The 19,926-nt window shown below is 36.3% G+C and overlaps 1 protein-coding gene across 1 annotated transcript; it reads left to right on the top strand.

Annotated features, from left to right (window-relative positions):
- Positions 1–926: 926 nt before the first annotated feature.
- LOC148619164 (uncharacterized) lies at positions 927–10,033 on the top strand. The gene is made up of 3 exons (XM_088577020.1): positions 927–993; positions 7,857–7,924; positions 8,849–10,033. The coding sequence occupies exons 1-3, from the start codon at positions 927–929 to the stop codon at positions 9,482–9,484; spliced, it is 771 nt and encodes a 256-aa protein (XP_088433146.1). The 3' UTR covers positions 9,485–10,033.
- The last annotated feature ends 9,893 nt before the right edge of the window (positions 10,034–19,926 follow it).

Genomic DNA, 19,926 nt, shown 5'->3' with positions numbered 1-19,926 from the left:
GTTAACATAGTCTTTCGTCACAGGAGAAATTTAAAAATAGTTTGGTCTTTTCTGTTGGTTGTGTTTTTTCTTGCTGCTTTATTTCGTTTAAGTAAGATATGCAATAATTTGGTGACATGAAACGAATTTGTGATACTATTCGTTTTATTTTACATCGGAAAGTAATTTCATAAAAACGTTATATGTGGCAATGAAATCAAAAGTATTTTTTACCGAGTTTCATTCGACTGCAATATTTGTCAAAGAGATCAATGTACCTAACAAATATTTCAAAACTAAGTATAATTAATGACATGTTCCATTCTGAATATCACTTTGTTATCATTCTTTGCTGCATAGAGCATAGAATAATCAACTTGATATGAGTGTCATGCCAAAATATGACCGATAGACACAAGATACAGAAAACGAGACATTACCGTTTCCGAAGATAATAAAAATTGTACAGATCAAGCTTAGCTACAAGCGCCTAACATCGTACCGTGGCGTACTGTAGGGTATATACATTATACTTTGTTAACGCTTGAAGACTAACAGCGTTAATAATTTTCTTATTTAAGTAGTAAATAAGTATAGGATATGGTGACAAGAGTTAAATCCGAACTCTACATATTTTTATAGTTAGTTTTATTGTTGTAAATTTCCCCCCACTGTGCAATGGAGGGTTGTGAGCTCACAGACATGTCATTTGCCTGTCCCAAGCTAGGACCTGCAGTCAAATAGTTGTCGTTGTATTTTTATGTCCGTTATTATTAATTAATTTTTTTTTCTTAGGTGAGGTCGAATTTCGTCTTTTATGAATAGTTACATTTTATTTATTTTTGGGGTATTGAACGACCATATGGTCTGGGTTTTGCCCATCATTGAAGACCGTGTGGTATCAAGGTAAATACCAAAAAGTTTGAAACCATCGCAATGTTCCTGATATGGTACAGGAATTTCCGATGGAAATTAATGATGGTGAATCGAAGAAAGAACTTAATGGATTCAATTGTAAGTATAATTAATTTACAGACACGCCCATTTTATTAGTAATAAGAATTCCCCGCTTTGTGAGCGTTTCGTGAAATAGTGCGGTTTGTGTAATCTCTAGTAAGGCGGGCCAAGAAAACAGTCATATATGATGACTTACGTATCTGACTATGGCAAATAATTAAATTCAAAATAAAAATAAGACTTTGGAATATTTAGTACTAAGAAAAATAATCTTGTCGACATAGAATTGCCCAGTGTAATCAACATCGCAACTGTTCTTACGCGAGTATCAATACGACGCATGCCATATTTGCTGAGTCTAGTCCAGTCTAATACCAGATCGAGGTCCCATCTATTTATGAAGATGCCATGGTAACAGAAAATAGGATTATGATGATAAGGATAACGACAACATATCCAAATAATAGACACCAATAATCTAATCCCTGACTTACGTCCTTCCATGATAATTTTTCAGTGACTTGTAATTGTATGATTGGTGTAGTTTTTTTTTGTAGTTCTTTTTCGATACCACCGGCCAAAATACTTCCAGATAGTTCTCATTTCTTCTTCATCGTCTCTATAGTAAATAGTTGAAATAAGTATGACTTGGATGACGATAAAGCCACTAATTACAATTAAGGTTATCATCATAATCAACAGAAAACTCATCGGATTTGATGACGCTGGTATTGATGCTGAGACAATAGTCAAGAAAACGGCATATGATAAAAGAATAGTCATGGCAAGACCAACACGTTCACCTGATTCTACCGGAAGAAGAAAAACGAGTGGGTTAAGCAACCCAAAAGCAACAGTTGGACATATGACAATTACACTATAGTATAATGGTTCCCGTCTTATAGTTATAATGATGTCGTATGTTGAATAACTGTTCCATGATCTAACTCTGGAATAAACCGAAACAATGTCCCAATTAGAATTAGGGGTATAAAAGCTTTCATCCACAGGAGTATCAGCTAATTTGAACTTAACGTCTGTATCTAGAAATCCCCATATATTAAACTGCAAAGTGCATTTTTGTAAATCGTAAGGGAATTTGAAAACATCGGCAGAACATCTCGCTTTCATAACGTCTGCAATAGGTAGAGTAATGTTACCATCGTACGTTACAATGGCAGGGAATTCTGTACCGGCAGCAAGAGGCTGAAGATTGTCAACTGAATTTGTAAGAAGAACAGGCGGATTCCAGACAAATGTATTAGATATAAACGTATAAACGACACCACCATAAGATGCTGGATTCCAAGTAATATCAGGGTGTTTCCACGTTAATCCAATACCTCCTAAAATGACAATCGTTTCTGCAAGTTCATCAAAATCCCCAAGGGTCATGAAGTAGAAAATGGTCGCAATTGTCCTCATCATAAACGAGTTCCACGGAGTATAAACAATGTTTGCTTTCAAACTATTAATATTTAAACATTTTCATGTAATATAAACCAGTTGTGTATAATATTAAATTATGAATATAATTTATACCATTTAATGTAATGGCTATAAGATCATTAGGTTAAGTCGATAATCCCCTGTCAACGATTTAAAAGATCAAATAGTACTACATTATGTGCGGTGTTGAAATCGGTATATAAATATGAAAATGTAAAAACAGATGCTTATTAAAATACAGTTATATTTGTTTGTATTTGAAAAGTAACTATAGAAGAAAAGATATAGAATAACATGGCATTTTTTAATATTGCCCTTGTTATCAGCTCAACGTTGTGGCAATACTAAAAGACCATGTATTAATGTACTTATCATTATTTTTTATGCCAGTAATAAATTATTTTCCAAATGTTCTGTAGAAACAAAAAGGAATAAAAGGCATTCATTCGAAAAATACGAAATAAATTACAACAGATAGGACAATGAAACTACGCAGACTTTTTGTATCGCGCTAGAACTCTAACAAATAGGCTTCTGGAACAGGGTTATGTTGCTACAAGATTGAAGTCATCACTACAGAAGTTTTATGGTCGTCATCATGAACTCGTGGTTCGTTATGGTGTATCCATCAGCACCATGAAAACTGATTTATTCAACGGGTCATAGTTTTCCTTTCCTCGTTTGTCTTCCCCGGACTTGACTTTTTATGAGCAACTCGGCGGGTGTTTCTAGAAAAGCAGAGGACGCTTACCCTACCGGTGCACCTGGTCCATGCTCCCAGTTTTTAGTGGAGTCCAAGTTGCTCATTTACTTTTGTTACTTTGTATGTATGATTTTAGTTACTTTATGTTCTTTGTTGTGTATGCCTGTTTTTCATGTTTGTTTGGTTGTTTGTTGGGGTTTAACGTCCGAAATGATGATGAAATGAAAAAGGGATGGGAAACGAGGACAATGGGGTCGACAAATTTTGATTGCCACTGGAAATAGGGAGAGATGGGTAGGGTCGGGCAATTTAGCCTGCTGTGGCGGAGCCCTATGGTTTCTACTCCGGGAGAATACCACAGTAGGGTTCTTTAACGTGCGAGGAACGTGGCATCTTTCCAAACGCGGTGCACCACTATGGTTTGCGGTCAGGTTTTCCGTATTATAGCCTGACAACCCCATCATGTAACACACCAGGGGTACCCCATTCCACCAACTGGGGCACACATCCCAGTTGCTCTGTGGGCAGAGCGCCCTAGCCACGACTAGGGTTCTGAGCACTATTTAGTCGCCGTTTACGACAAGCTTAGCGCTGCTGCAGGCCTATTCTTTTAACATCCGGACCTGCACGGGGCGTGTTTTCCATGTCTGGTCTTTGTCCCTGCATTACATTCGTTTGATTACCGCTGTAACTTTGGTTCCCTTGATTACTCTTTGACTAAACATCTACATAATTCGTAATGTTAACTTTATTGATTATTGCACATGTTATTATGTTTGTTTCCCCCACCTGTTCATATATTTCCAAGCTGGAAGGCTATTCCAGCGGATCGTCCTATCACTATATATATTGAAAGTGCATCCCCACTCCAAAATTATGTAACATTATTTCTAGTTGCACGAGGAATAAAATAAAATTGTGCAGGATGATTTCCCTTCTGATTGCTTTTGAATGTTAACAAGAGTTCCTTGGTTTTTGGATTGATTGATTGATTGATTGATTGTTGGGGTTTAACGCCCGAGCAGCAATATTTCAGCTATATTCAGGCGATGAACATGAAAATGGATGATAAAATGGACATGAATGATGAAATGAAAAAAGGGATGGAACACAAGGGTAAGAAAAAGAGAGGGATGGGTAGGGTCGGGCAATTTAGCCTCCTGTGGCGGTTGATTGATTGATTGATTGTTGGGGTTTAACGTGCGAGCAGCGATATTTCAGCTATATTCAGACGATGAACATGGAATTGATGACAAAATGAACATAAAATGATGATGAAATGAAAAAGGGATGGGACACAAGGACAATGGGGTCGACAAATTTTGATTGCCACTGGAAGTAAGGAGAGATGGGTAGGGTCGGGCAATTTAACCTCCTGTGGCGGAGCCCTATGGTTCCTACTCCGGGAGAATACCACAGTAGGGTTCTTTAACGTGCGAGGAAAGTGGCGTCTTTCCCAACACGGTGCACCACTATGGTTTGTGGTCAGGTTTTCCGTATTATAGCCTGACAACCCCAGCATGTAACACGCCAGGGGGTACCCCATTCCACAACCTGGGGCACACATCCCAGTTGCTCTGTGGGCAAAGCGCCCTAGCCCCCGGCTAGGGTTCTGAGCGCTATTTAGTCGCCTTTTACGACAAGGTTAGCGCTCCTGCAGGCCTATTCTTTTAACACCCGGACCTGCACGGGGCGCCTCCTGTGGCGGAGATTATCGCTGCTGCAGGCCTAGCCCCGTGCAGGTCCGGGTGTCAAAAGAATAGGCCTGCAGCAGCGATAAGCCTCCTGTGGCGGAACTTATCGCTGCTGCAGGCCTATTCTTTTGACACCCGGACCTGCACGGGGCTAGGGACAACTTAAGCCGTTTTCCAAATTTAAGGAACGTCACTAGTAGCCCAGACATCGTTCATTAATGCAAGAAGCATATAAAGAGATGGACAAGGTAGATGTTTCAAAGGTTGATAATGTGTATTATCTAGTCCACTAGCCATTTCATGAGTTTTAGCCAGTTTGATGAATTTGATTCCTCTATAGAAAATGGAGAGTTGTAAGATTCAGAATTATTTGACTAAAAGTTCAGTTTTGTCTTTTCTGCAGATCTTTTGAAAATTTGATTTGCAGTTACATGTAGCTGAAGATGAATGTTTAGCGAATGTTTCATCTAGCTTATTGGCGACATCTGTTTCGGTAGTTAGAGTAGTATCATCAACTTTAAGATGCTTTACTGAAGAATTTGATTTTTTTCCTTTTCCTTTTCTAATAGAATCCTACACTTTATTTAGAGGAGTGTGAGATTTAATACTAGAAACGAAATTTTTTCCAAGAGGTTCGGCTGGCGTGTTTATATGTACTACGAGCGTTTGATCCGAATATTCTGAAATATTGACAAATTCGCTTGTATAGGATTTTATGAAACATTGTTAGAAGATCGGTCATAAAAAATATACAAGTCTTCATGTTGAAGGAGCTCATCAACTTTTTTACTTTTATCATTAATATAATAACTTTCCCATAACAGATTATGAGCATTAAAGTCATTCAAAATAAAAATGGTTTAGGAAACTGATTTACATACTCAATTCATGTATTTCTGCCAAAAAAAATGAAAATGAGGGAATGTAAATGGAACAAACAGTTATAGTTTTATCCAGGGATAAACGAACAGCCACTGCCTGTAGAACGGTGGTTAGAGGAACAGAATTATATATAACGTCTTAAATGAGTCTCCTGGAGACATAATGAAATTGAAAAAAAAAAGAACAAGAAGAGTAAATTCTAAAATACTAGACTTTAAATCTCGACATTAAGGGTGACGAATTGGGATATTTTCCCTGCCTTAGTTCCGCGACCTCGTCTCCATGACATAGTTGTGCGAGTGTCGCCAGTGAGGTCCATTCGATCAATCTGATCAAGGTCGGGACATAATCAGTATTACCTGGACAGTCCATGATCTGTTGTCCATATCAGACTCCAACACAATCGGCGACACATGTCATTTAGACTTAGATATCTCCAGGTCCTCAACACGGAAATTCCCCTAACATTTTGGTGAGTTGTACATTTTTCTGTTGAGATTTAGAAGACGAAGTTGATGACTGTTGGGATGGTGTACCAAACTTTACGACAAACATGATGACTTTTCATTCAGAATTGTCAACTTTCCTTTCATCTGTGACAACATCTCCTCGGCACCTGCGTATGGAGTGTTCATATCACAACTCATACGTTGTGCCAGAGCTTGCCGAAACTACGCAGACTTTTTGTATCGCGCTAGACTTCTGGGACAGGGTTATGTTGCTACAAGATTGAAGTCGTCACTACAGAAAATTTATGGTCGTCATCATGAACTCATGGATCGTTGCGGTGTATCCATCTGCGCCATGAAAACTGATTTGTTCAACGTGTCTTAGTTTTCTTTTCCTCTTTCGTCTACGCCCTGTGATTGATCTAGAAACTTGTGTGAAATTCAAACTTGTCAATTTAAAAACAAGATTGTATATTCCTCGTATATTTAACATCGCCAGCTATACTTTTCATGTTTTGTTTTTTTTTGTATCAAAAATGACCAAAAGGTCATTTAAATGTTTGGTTTATCTTTTGTAGAAATTATAATACATCTTGGCCAGTTATTATCACTTTCATTAGCAGAGTTGCACACATCACTTTTTCTTTATTTTTCTTTTTTGGCTATTTTTTTAATTAGAAACATTGGAATCCCCCCTGTTTTTCGTTGTCGCCATGTTAAGTTTTCTAATGTGTCATTGATACGTCTCTGTTACCCACCCGCCATCTGATATTCAGCAGATAGCACCAGAGATTCCATAGACGACATACTCGACCAGAGCTTAACTATCAATGGTACATAGACAGTTTACTTCTTTATTGAGCCTTTTCCATTTGCCATTTGTAAACTTTTGAAAATCTGAGAAACATTGGATTTAAACAAAACGCCATCAGTAAAGCAGGTTGGACAAATGAAGGGCTTGGCGTGACCAACCGATTGGTCCACCCGATCTCCTGTTTAGATGACCTAAGAACCGAGTTGCATATACAGTCGTATCCTCAATCATCCAGACATCAATGACACTTGGGTTACGTCACGACTGGAGTCTAGATACGACATTCATCAACTAGGACCTCCTCACTCACCAATAACTGTGCCTGTCTTTAATCTGACAGTAGTTGGACAATTAACAGATTAATTTTATCAACTCTCCCATCAGCAGCTATGATAAACGTCTGGAATATCCGTATAATTTGCAATGTAAATATCGACTCATCTTAAAAGCATTATGTTTGTTTCCCCCTCCCCACACAATCACATATTTGCAAGCTAAGAGGTGGTACCTATTGTAAACCTTATTCGAGGAAGTAGTCCCTCCGAGTTGTGAATAGTGTTTGACACGTGTCATGGAGCTGCATTATTGTTGCAAGATTATAACTGGAGTATACTCCCTTGCAATATGTTTTTTTGTGGGAGTTCAATATTTCTAGCGCTATATTTTTAGTATGACGTTTTGTTTTTGTTATCTTCAGTTTTATATGTAATCTATTTTATTTGGTATGCAACAATGTGTACATAGATTATCTTTGCTTCCTGTGTTTTGGAATTTTGGTGTATTTGAATCATCCAACTCGTGACGCTTCGGTGTGTTTTTTTTAAAACAATTGTCAGATTATATACGTTTACTCTTAAGTTTTAGTACTTGAGTTTTCATATCTACAGTTTGCCTTAAATTTTGATATTTTCTTTGTTTACATCTAATAGATGAAGGTTGCGACTCCAATCGTGACATATTCCTGTATAATCAATGGCTGGATGATCGATGTTGGTTGGTTGGTTGTTGGGGTTTAACGTCCGAGCAGCAATATTTCAGCTATATTCAGACGAGGAACATGAAATCGATGATAAAATGAACATGAAATGATGATGAAATGAAAAAGGGATGGGACACAAGGACAACGGGATCGACAAATTTTGATTGCCACTGGAAATAGGGAGAGGTGGGTAGGGTCGGGCAATTTAGCCTGCTGTGGCGGAGCCTTGTGGTTCCTACTCCGGGAAAATACCACTGCAGGGTTCTTGAACGTGCGAGGAACGTGGCATTTTTCCTAACACGGTGCACCACTATGGTTTGCAGTCAGGTTTTCCGTATTATAGCCTGGCAACCCCAGCATGTAACACGCCAGGGGTACCCCATTCCACCACCTGGGGCACACATCCCAGTTGCTGTGTGGGCAGAGCGCCCTAGACCCCGGCTAAGGTTCTGAGCACTATTTAGTCGCCTTTACGACAAACTTAGCGCTGCTGCAGACCTATTCTTTTAACACCCGAACCTGCACGGGGCGCTGGATGATCGAAGATGTTGCTGAACAAGCCGATCGGATTTTATGTAATCTAAACGGGAGATCAGATGAACCCGGTTCGATCAATCGGCAGGTCATGCCAAGCCCTTCATTTGCCCATTTTGCTTTTTTTTCTTGCATTTATTATTATCCAGTGTCTTGCAGATTTTCGAAAGCTTACACTTACACAATGAAGATAGATACGCTTTCTTAGAGTATATCGTCTTTGGAATCATTGATGTTATCTGCTGGAGATTCGTAGAATCCTAGCATTGCCCTATTGGCACTCGATTGCGGGTGGGGAACAAAGGTGATGAAACTTTATTTAACCTAACATGGATACATCAAGCTACAGTGACTACAATGTTTCGAACTATATTTCGAACTACTATAGAAGCGCACTATATTTTTTAGCCTCAATGTTTTGACGGGAAGCCTCAAATTTGGACAAAAGAATTGATCGAAAATCAAAGAAAACAAGCGAGACAGGGAACCCTAGAAGGGACATATACTGTATCTGATGTCAAAGCTTTGATCGATGGACTAAACCACGCTCCAAATTTAAAAAACGGTCGGGTGTTAGTGATTGGCTCTCAAAATCCATGGGTTGAAGCCTGCATATTGGAGGCTGGTGCTCGTGAAGTAGTAACATTAGAATATGGACCTATTATATCTAAACATCCTCAAGTCAAAACTTTGCTACCAGCAGATTTTCGGAAGCTTTTTCTAGAAGGAAAGTTAAGAATGTTTGATGCTGTTGTCACATACAGTTCTGTCGAGCATTCTGGTCTTGGAAGATTCGGAGATGGACTTAATCCGTGGGGTGATATAATCTCCATTGCAAGAGCCTGGTGTGTTACGAGAAAGGGTGGTTCTTTAACCATTGGTGTTGCGTACAATCATGAGAAAGATGCCATACAATTTAATGCACATAGAATCTACGGAAAGATTCGGTATCCATTTTTAACCGCAAACTGGGAACAACATTATCAAGGTCATGGTCCCCAACGTGTTTTTGTATTTACAAGGACAATTGAAGGTGTTGATTAACAGAAAAGTTTGAATTATAGAATTAATTATTTATCATTGGGTACTCAAAAATGTTTACTGCTTGCAGTGATTATCCGTAAGATGTGAAGTTTATTTTCTTCTTTTTTTTTCTTTTCACTGCAATGAATAAATAAAATTGTTAGTACTTCCGATCTAGGTTGCTGTTTCTCCAAGAAATCCAATAAAATAGTGAGATGTCATCTAAGTTCCTCTATTGATTATTGAAATGGTTGAAAGATATGTAACCCTGAAAAAGTTAACAATAATACACAGGCAAAATAGCGACGGACGTATAACGGATGTAAAACTTCCGTCAACCATCCATACAAAACAGATGGTTCACGGACATTTAGGACCACTGACGTTTACGTCCGTACTGTTCATCCATAAAAAAGATGTTTACAGGCATATACCATCCGTATAACGGATGAAAAACATCTTCAAATTGAATGGATACAGCAGTGCACTCATACATGTATTTCACTGATTTACAAAAATGATTTAGACTGAATTGTAAATAACAAAGTACATATAAATTTCTCTACCATTTGTGTTGTTATTCTGTGTTTATTCTTTTACCGTCCATAAAAATGTAAGAAAATTGTAACACTGAATACTTGCAAGGAATGCATGCCGTATATTCTTAAAAAAATGTCAAAAGTCAATATATTTTTTTCAAAGATATTTTTTCATAATGAACACAAATACAATGCAATTTGTTTAATTAAATTTATATATGTACATTACATAGATGGTATATAAACATTAGATTCACAAGTAATCTTGGGAAAGTTTCAAAGCTGTACAATTCATTGCCACGTGTAATTGTTGAATAATTCATTAAAGGTAAAATCTGTAAGCCCTAACAGAAAATAACTATAAAGGTAATGGTGCGTTAAGATGAACAGACACCATAATAAAAATATACAATATAGGTATAATACCACCATTAAGGGGAACCAGTCGCCTGCAAATACCAGAAAGTAGTCCGTAAAAAACAAAGTAGTTCCTAGGATGCATTGTATATTTTTTTGTGATTTAGCCAGTATATGCAAAATGGGTATCATCTGAAAGCTTATCATGTCAGGTACACGCTGAATACAAGTTTTGAACTCTGATGTAGAGAATAATTTGTTAGAGTCTAGATCTTAAGCCCATTAATTTGTCAAATTTCCAAAAAGAAAGTAGTATTTTTAGTACCTGTCTACTTTCACTTCACCGTTTTTCTTAGAAGCCATTAAAGGTATGCTGCAAATTTTATGAGAGAGTCGTTAAAGGGTCCCCTCTATGATAAAATCTGTTAAAGTTCATTTTAACAAACTTTAAACAAGATTGTGACCTTGAAAATTGCTTAATTCAACATAGAAAGTAATGGGACTTTTAATAGTGCTTTTACACCTGTACGTTTTAAACAAATGTAGATTTTTTGGGGTTAGTCCCCCATGACCCCTTACAACTCAAAAGCCGTTAGCATTATGAAAAATCAGATTAAAAGGTGCAGGCAGAGATTTTTTAGAAATTTACAAGTGTGGACACAGACTGGTTTTGCCCGAGGGGCAAGTATGGACGCAGACTGGTATTGTCCGAAGAGCAAATTTGAACATGCATGCATTTTGTCTTGAATGTGTTTGCATTGTCTAGAAAACTCCATTTATTGATATCAATAATTGAATTATGCATATGTTGATAAATATCCATTACATATGTTACTTAATATTTACTGACATCTATAAATGAGGAACAAATTACACAATGGCTTGCCATAATCATAAGACAAGTCATATACATATAACAATGCTTCTTCCTTAAAGGTGTACTTGCATGGATGTTATCGTAACCTTGGTCAAGTTCGATTGTCCCCCGCAGGCTACTTCAGCTTCAGTGTTAAATCTTACCCAAAGTGTACTAATTCTGGTTCGCCGCTTATAAACTCTCTCGCCTTTAAACCTCAATCTGCTTCCTTTTTCGTTCTTCTGCTGACGTGGATCAGACTACGGAACATCTTTTATGGCATATGGGGTTAGCAGACTTGCAGTGCAGTACTGGTCACCGGAAGTGAAGGGTCTATAAATAGCATGGGAAATCCCAGTGTTTTCAAAAGATAGGGGTATATTTAAAAATCATTATGGAGATTAGGCTTCACATCACAAGAAGCAAAATGCACCTATAAAATGTACAGAAATGTTTTTCCTTTCAGAAACTGTTTAAATTTTTAAAATAAGATGAGAACTTTTTTCACAGCACTATGAGGAACAGGGGTAATTTCTGCGTAGGACTATTTTTGCCTACGTTCCGAATGCTCATTGGTTGAATTGGTGGTCTGTAACCTACAATGTGTTGAACTTGATATGTCATGTTAAGAATTGACCATTTCACTTTATGTACGTTAGCTTGATAAAATTCTGGACTCTCATTTTTTTAGATTAGCAAAAACCAACAACGTGGTATCTGTCAGTTACATGGATGGCCTAATTTTTAAACTGTAGGGGCTATAAATTCCAAATAAATTAAATGGGAGCATTCCTTTAGTAGTTATTAGTAAAATTATATCAAAATTTCATAACAATTGATCAACCATAACTAACTAAAGTTATCGCACGAAAACCAAGTGAATATGGACGAAGACGACACGGACGCCGCCGACGATGACGCCGCTGTCAGCACCATGCCAATATATGACCGCATTTTTTTTGCGGTGACACTATTATATAAATAAGCGGATTGGGGGTTTGGTGTGCTCCATTTCAATTCCTTAAAAAGCCTGTCATTTACTACTCCTTATGATCAAATTAGTAGTCAGTGTGTGTGACTTGCTAAGAAATTACATATACAATGTCTTTGTTTTTACATTAATCCTAGTTAAACAGTTCTCTATATATCAAAAGAGAACAAAACTGCAAAACTGTAAAGTTTTCCCACTTACAGTCATGTACTCAACAGAAACCATTCAAAATTCTTATGACTCAAAATTACAATACCGGTATATGAAGGACTTAAAGGCTAAATCCATCGATACTGGCTAACAGTTAACACTTCAAAATCAATATTTCAATTAAATCTTACATCAAACAATTTTATCAACTTCTAAATAGCCTGAGAAATGCTTCCTATACTATAGTACTTGGTTTGCAGCTGTATAAAATATATCCAGAGGCACTGCCAATATTATTTGGTTTCAGAACCAACATAACATGTATGTACATTCAGTACTTCACAACACTGTCATTAACTTTAGAATGTCTTTTTCGTAAAATCATGTAAATCTTCACAATTTAACAAAAGTTAGTTATTTTTACGTGTGTAGTATTAATGTCTTGATACTTAATAAAATCACCATCTTTTTTAACAAATGTTTAAGTATGAATGTGATTAAAATTATATTTTTATGTACATGTACAAACTTTACTTTATTGGCATGAAGTCATAAACAGAAAATGGTTTAATTAAAAATCATATTAAGAGTTGTCAGTACATGCAGTCTGACATGTACATGTACAGCAAAACTAAAAATCGTTGGAGCTCCTCGGGAATGTACTTACATGTACACTGTACTTTTACGTGTACATAATGTCTTTATGTATAATGTAGAGTCGTCGAAACTTCATGTTACAGTAATGGGCAGCTAATTGGACTACCCAACTCAAAAGATTCCTCAATGCCATGTGTTTTGCAACAAAATGTCTTGCCAGACAATCTCTATCACTGCTGGAGTAATAAATAGACCATCCTATTAGGCCTAAAAATATGTTATTTTACCGGTCACCCTACCGCCCTCCTTCAGACCCACTACCCAAAAGTTTTTATTTGTTATTTTGAAACAAAATTATAAAGTCTGCCGGTTGTCTTTCAGGAAAAAAAAGTAAAAAATAAAGCCATAGATGTTTTTTTTCTTTCTTTCCTAGATAGAAAATTGATTGTTTACATTCAGATTCGCGATTGTAAACACACATGCCGTGAGTGTGCTCTTGGTTGTGGATAATACCGTTTGGGATTCGGCGCTTGAATTAAATATTTCACGAGGTCACGGATCAACATTAAATCACATGATAATGCATTTAATGAATTTATGGATTAAAGTGGTCACATGACAACTGAATTCTCCGAATACACCATGACCAACATTAATGGGTATGACTATGCCCGGGGCCTGTGTAAACGCCTCAATGCTTTACACCGTCCGCGAGAGACCCCGAATGATAGCCAAGGGCGTTAAGAATCTCCTCTGTCCGTCATGTATTAGAAAGAGTAATCAAGGGAACCAAGGTTATAGCGGTAATCAAAAGAATGTAATCCAGGGACAAAGACCAGACATGGAAAAAAGACATACACAAAAAAGAACATAAAGTAACTAAAATCATACATACAAAGTAACAAAAGTAAACGAGCAACTCGGACTCCACTAAAAACTGGGAGCATGGACCAGGTGCACCGGTAAGGTAAGCGTCCTCTGCTTTTCTAGAAACACCCGCCGAGTTGCTCATAAAAAGTCAAGTCCGGGGTAGACAAACGAGGAAAGAAAAAATATGACCCGTTGAATAAATCAGTTTTCATGGTGTTGATGGATACACCATAACGATCCACGACTTCATGATGACGACCATAAAACTTCTGTAGTGATGATCTCAATCTTGTAGCAACATAACCCTGTTCCACATATGAATGATGAGTGCAAACCGGGTCTAACCGTATTGAGTATATATGTTAGCACGTGCACGAAAACAAAAATTAAACAATGTATAAGAACAGTCAGCTGATGGTCGGCGTCACTTATATCGTGCAAATGATTGGCTAACACTGTGTTACGAAAGATTTTTGGGGATTTCAATGGTTTATTTCCACAAAGACAGCCGAATTATCTGCTCAAAGCAACGATGTCTTAGCTTTATAATGCACGAAATGAAGGGTGTAACGGATAAACGGAAAGTGCTATCATTTTCAACTTTATTGTTATAGTGTTGTTTAATTATTTAATAAAAAATAAATTTGAAATCAAACGAAAAATAAAAAAGTTGATTTTTTGGGGGTGTGGCCTCTTGAGCCCTTTAGACTCGAAAACAGTCCATAATGCATCAAATCTTCTTGATACATTCGTTTACCAGAATTGAATTTAGAACAAAATAAACAAGAGGCTCACCTGGTCAAAATTTGTCTTTAAATGGCAATAAATTTAACAAGACTTTGTCTAACAATTTTGACTCAAGAAGACTTTGGTAGGACTTATTATATGGATCATTTCAGCAATTGAAAGTTTGTTTCTGTCTATTATAATTTTCAAGATATTGGCTGAAAACTGTTTAAAAAAAAAGAAGTAATTTTTCATCTTTCAAGGGCAATAACTGTTACAAGCAGTTGTCTGACATCTTTGATCTCAGGAGACTTTTTTAGGCCTTGCAATAAGGATCAATGCAGCAATTGAAAGAATTTGGCTTCACCAAACGGTTTTGGCGATATAACGTGTAAAATTTTTATTTTATTTTTTTTGTTTTTGTTTTCGATATGTAAATTATAATTAAGTCTTTATATAACAAATATAATTTAAGCAAGTTGTACTGACGGTATTGCTTTGGGTTTACATATATGTGTATCTACTAGCAGCAATATGACTATATATGTTTGACGGCTTTGTACAATTTTGATATGATAACAAAATCATTTTAACTTTTTTCCTGCTTCAACCAACGTTTGACAGTCTTGTTTTAATTCAATTGCGGATACATTATAGATACTTGCAAACAAACAGACTTCTCTAATTACTGAGAGTACACGAATTACTGCCAAAACATAGTTATTTTTTATTCTCATAAAGAAAACTCTTTTTTTTCAGGTGTGAGTGCGGGGTTTGCTCCATTATGGACTCGGGTGATGAGTGTGTCTGCTGCGGAGATATTTCCGCCGTACATGCAGAACTAACTGTAGACCTACAATGCATTACAGAACAGGAGGTTTTTGTAACTAACTGTTTAAATCGCTATGTTTTCAAGTGTGCATGTATGAGAATGTTCTTTTTTCGTTTTCTAGCAAACCTATCAAGCTTGTTTTTATCTATTATGGGAAATTGTCTTATACATGTATATGTCAATTGAAAACTCGACTGAATCATTTCATTGTAATAATTCAATGTTCATTTTCAGGTGCTACAGATACCTGGCATACCAATGTACATATATTTATCACTTAGTATAAATATGTAAAGCGAAATTTGCAGCACAGTATCAACTTCATTCACTAGAGCGTCCTTGGACAATATATTCTGCAGTGGTTTGCAATCCCATCTCAGTTATATCTTCAAAAACTGAATTATTCGCTCCGCCCTTGTTAAACTTGTTAAAAAATAATTAAGTTAATAAAAAAATCTGATATTTGGTCAGCTTCCCAACCTGACCAAAGTCTTGATCCGCCACTGTTATAGTGTACATAACCGCAAAAACTTTCTCTAATTTTCGCCGGCAAAGTTAGTGAGCTTTTTTCAACAAAACATCTCCCTTTTCCAAGATATTTTTTTCAAAGACGCTTTTTAGAAGGACCCAAAAATACAATTTATCATCTCAAGAGTAAGGGAATTTTTAGAGAAAAGTGTACGAAAAGACATTTGCAATTGTATTGTTGGTTTACGCATGATTGTCTATTAATTATATTTTATAATCATAAGTAAAATACAACAAAACATTTTTGTTTCCCGAGTGTGGAGCAAGACAAATTTGGGGGTTGTGAAAATCAAGATTTCTTGCTAGAATATACATTTTTTCCAATAAAACGGGAGCGGAGCGGAAACGTCCCCTCCGCCACTTCTGAATCTACTACTGCTTAATTCAAGGGACAGTAAAGGGGATTGAATGAATGTTGTGAATTTAAACATACAAATCATGTGCCCGACCTGACTCTTTTCAAAACTCAAAATGTCTAGTAAAACCACATTCTTGGGTCTCGCAAGATGAAACCTCCGGCAAGTTACTAAAATTAAAAGGTTTTATTTCCCAATTCACATTGTGTTCTAGGTAATTGTCATTTTTTATACATTGTAGCATTAAAGATAATGTTACATTACTTATGAGTCGCTTTATAGTTCCGTTAGTTTGCAGCCATTTATTAAATTTAACTTGTATCAATAATCCTTACCAAAACATGGGGCATTTATCTCTTTATATGGTACATGTACTTGTATCTGTATCGAAACTGGTTTCATCCATAGTTGTACGAGGTAAGGTAGTACAATACATTTAGGTCATTTCTGAAAATTTGGTCTCATTTTGTTGAAATAAAGCTGTTTTGAGGCAGTCCACACAGACATTTCTAGTGTTTTGTCATAAAAAAAGTACATATTTTTTAAATCCTTGGTGTGTGGAGGTTCAAGTCATTTATAAGTAATTTAGTGATTATTCTTATAAAATCCAGTAGCCAAGGTAACCTGCATTCTCTCACAATTTTAGTCCCAAAAGTTCGTGCGAAATATGGTATTTTGAAAATCAGCCACCTGATGCTGAGGAGAGAACCTAATATGGCAGGTGACTGAAACGTTCCGTATACCATTTTTCATTTCAATTACACCTGTTTACCATAATATATATTACATCTGTCTATGTATAAATGCTTATCTAGATTTAAACAATATATCCACCAAATTTCAACTTTTAATTTTAAGTTTTACAAAATTTGACCGGGGTAACTTGGCGTGCGAAACAGTGCGCCTTAATGTAACTGTATAGTGCACCCTAAGACTTAGTTATATTATACTTGTAACTTTCTTTTAATTTTTAGGTGATTATTTTTTTTATTTTTAAGAGACGCAGGTTGGGGAGGGAGCTACATCCCCATAAGCTCCCGTTAAATCCGTCACTGTATACATTCATTGTCCGTGATAAACGTTTGTTGAATTTCTAATCTTTTCAACCGTTTAAATGTTTAGGTTTCCACTTTCTGTGAATGAAATGAAACACATCTTATAAAAGCAAGAGATGGTTGATGATGCGTCTCCAGGGGTAGTCAGGGGCGTAGCTAGGCCTGTTTTAGTTGTACGCAAAATTACGGCGAGGGGTCTTGGGGGTGGGGGGGGGTCGCTCAAGGCCCCCAGTGAGTCCGGCAAGGCAAAGCCCTGAGGGAAACTCCTAAATTTTAACGATTTTGGAGCCAGTTTTCAGAACCTATACTACGTTCAGGGTATGCATATGTGATAAATAACCTTTATTTCATCTTTAAAATGTGTGTTTTTATTTTTGTTACTTTTTCCGAAAGTACACAACTGCGTATTTGCGTATAGGCAGCTTCGCCCCTGATGTAATTATGCTTTTGAAAGCAATGAAACATATGAACAGAAAACATTATGTAGTTTATTTCGACAAAATTCATATGAAATATCTTAAGATCGAGCCTGACTCCAGAATATTTTTGTTTTGTTTAATATATATTTTTTAATAAATAAGTTTTAATAAAACTTTTATTGTTATTTCTTAGTTTCATTGACAGGTTTGTCTAATTTTTTAAAGAACAGTTTGTTTTATAATACCTTATGCCCGTGGTTTCCAATTCGGCTACATATTTAACCGGGATGAATTATATATTACAGCGCGAGTACCTTTCTTGAATATAATGCTGCCCAAGTGTTTATAAAAACTAGATCGAAGTGCATGTTCGGCAAATCTATCTTTCGGAACCTGTTTCGTTTAACGTCCGAGCAGCAATATTTCAGCTATATTCAGACGACAAAATGGAAAAAAAACATATATATATATATATATATATGATACTAATATAGGAATCTATGATTGTCTAAGTCTTATGTTTAATCTTCCTTTCGAAGTATGAAATTAATAGCAGTTGATTTAGGAAGTGTAATCGAGAATAGTACAAAACTACCTCATAGCTACCTCTTTTTTTGGCAAATTAATCATGTCATTCTGCAAGCAATACAAACTAGATTTCGTGTAAATATAGAATTAATTGTCAAGGAATTTAACTTCTGAACATAACATGCAAGCATTGTGTACATATATGTTGATTACTACATGTACATGTACATAAATAATATAAACTAGTAAACACATGTTTATGCATGTAGCAAACAAAGAAGTATTTAAAATACAAAATAAACAGAATTGTTAAATTATTATCATTTCAAAGCAGAGACATAAACAATGTCTATGTTTCAATGGTAAGGATGTCATGTAGCATATTCATCACATTCAGTAGGTAATCTTGAACTATCAAAAAGGAGGGGTATCCAGTGAAATAAAGTAATGTCCTTGGGACGCGAGTGGACACATGAGCCATGACATTACGCATACACTTGTACATGTACATGTTCCTAAAATCTGAACTTCCACACCAACCATAGATCTTTATCGCATACCCTATATCACACCCCTAGACCTGTATCACATACCGTATATCACACTCCTAGACATATCTCATACTGTATATCACACCCCTAGACCTATATTGCATTCTATATCACTCCTCTTGACCTATATTGCATTCTATATCACACCCTAGACCTTTATTGCCCTCTGTATATCATACTCCGAGACTTATATCGCACACCCCTAGACTTATATCGCATACCGTATATCAAACCCCTAAACCCGTTTCAAGTACCCTTTATATCACACCCACAGACATATATTGCATACCTTATATCACACGCCTATACCTATATCGCATACTGTATAGGACCTATATCGCATTCTCTAAATCACACCCATAGACCTATATAGCATACCCTATATCATACTCCTAAACCAATTTCAAGTACCCTTTATCAACCAACTACCCAAAATACGCTAAAATATGTCAAAAACTGACCAATTGATATGAATTCAATCCCGGCATCTATATGGGGCCAATATGGATGAAACCACGACCAATACGGTATCATAACTTCCGATCGTTTGACACCGCCATTTTGAGTTAGAATTATATTTCATGAACTTTGATCACCAGGACTAAAAGCTATAGAAACACAAAAAAAAATCTTCCATTTTATACAAAAATGATATTTTAGACTTATAAATGCAAATAAACCTACATGTTCTTGATAAAACATGAAAACAACTGTTCTACAAATCATCTAGTTGAGTTGGTTAATAAAATTGTCAATAAAAATGTAATTTCATATTGGTCCTGTTATATGTTTAGGTCAATCATATTGGCCTCGACAGCTGTATTGGTCCCGAAGCATCGCATTGACCAACATGACAGATCTCAAACTTTTGTTTTCTTGATTTCTTTTCAGTGGTTATCACTTAGAAGTTTCACTTGATGAAGTGAGAAGAAAGCAAAAGTAAAACAGACCATTTCTGTGCTAGGACACTATTTAAGCATGAAACAAAGTTCATTATTCTCAAGTGCTGGTACATGTATGTGTAGCATGAAGCAGCTGTAAATGTATATGTCAACATCTCAAAAAACTATAAAAACATTAGCACTCATATATTTGCAAAACATAAGAG

Source organism: Perna viridis, chromosome 4 (genome assembly GCF_037379345.1).
Source record: "Perna viridis isolate PV_CMFRI_1.1 ecotype Kerala chromosome 4, ASM3737934v1, whole genome shotgun sequence".
NCBI lineage: Eukaryota > Metazoa > Mollusca > Bivalvia > Mytilida > Mytilidae > Perna > Perna viridis.
This window is presented reverse-complemented; position numbering and strand designations above follow the sequence as displayed.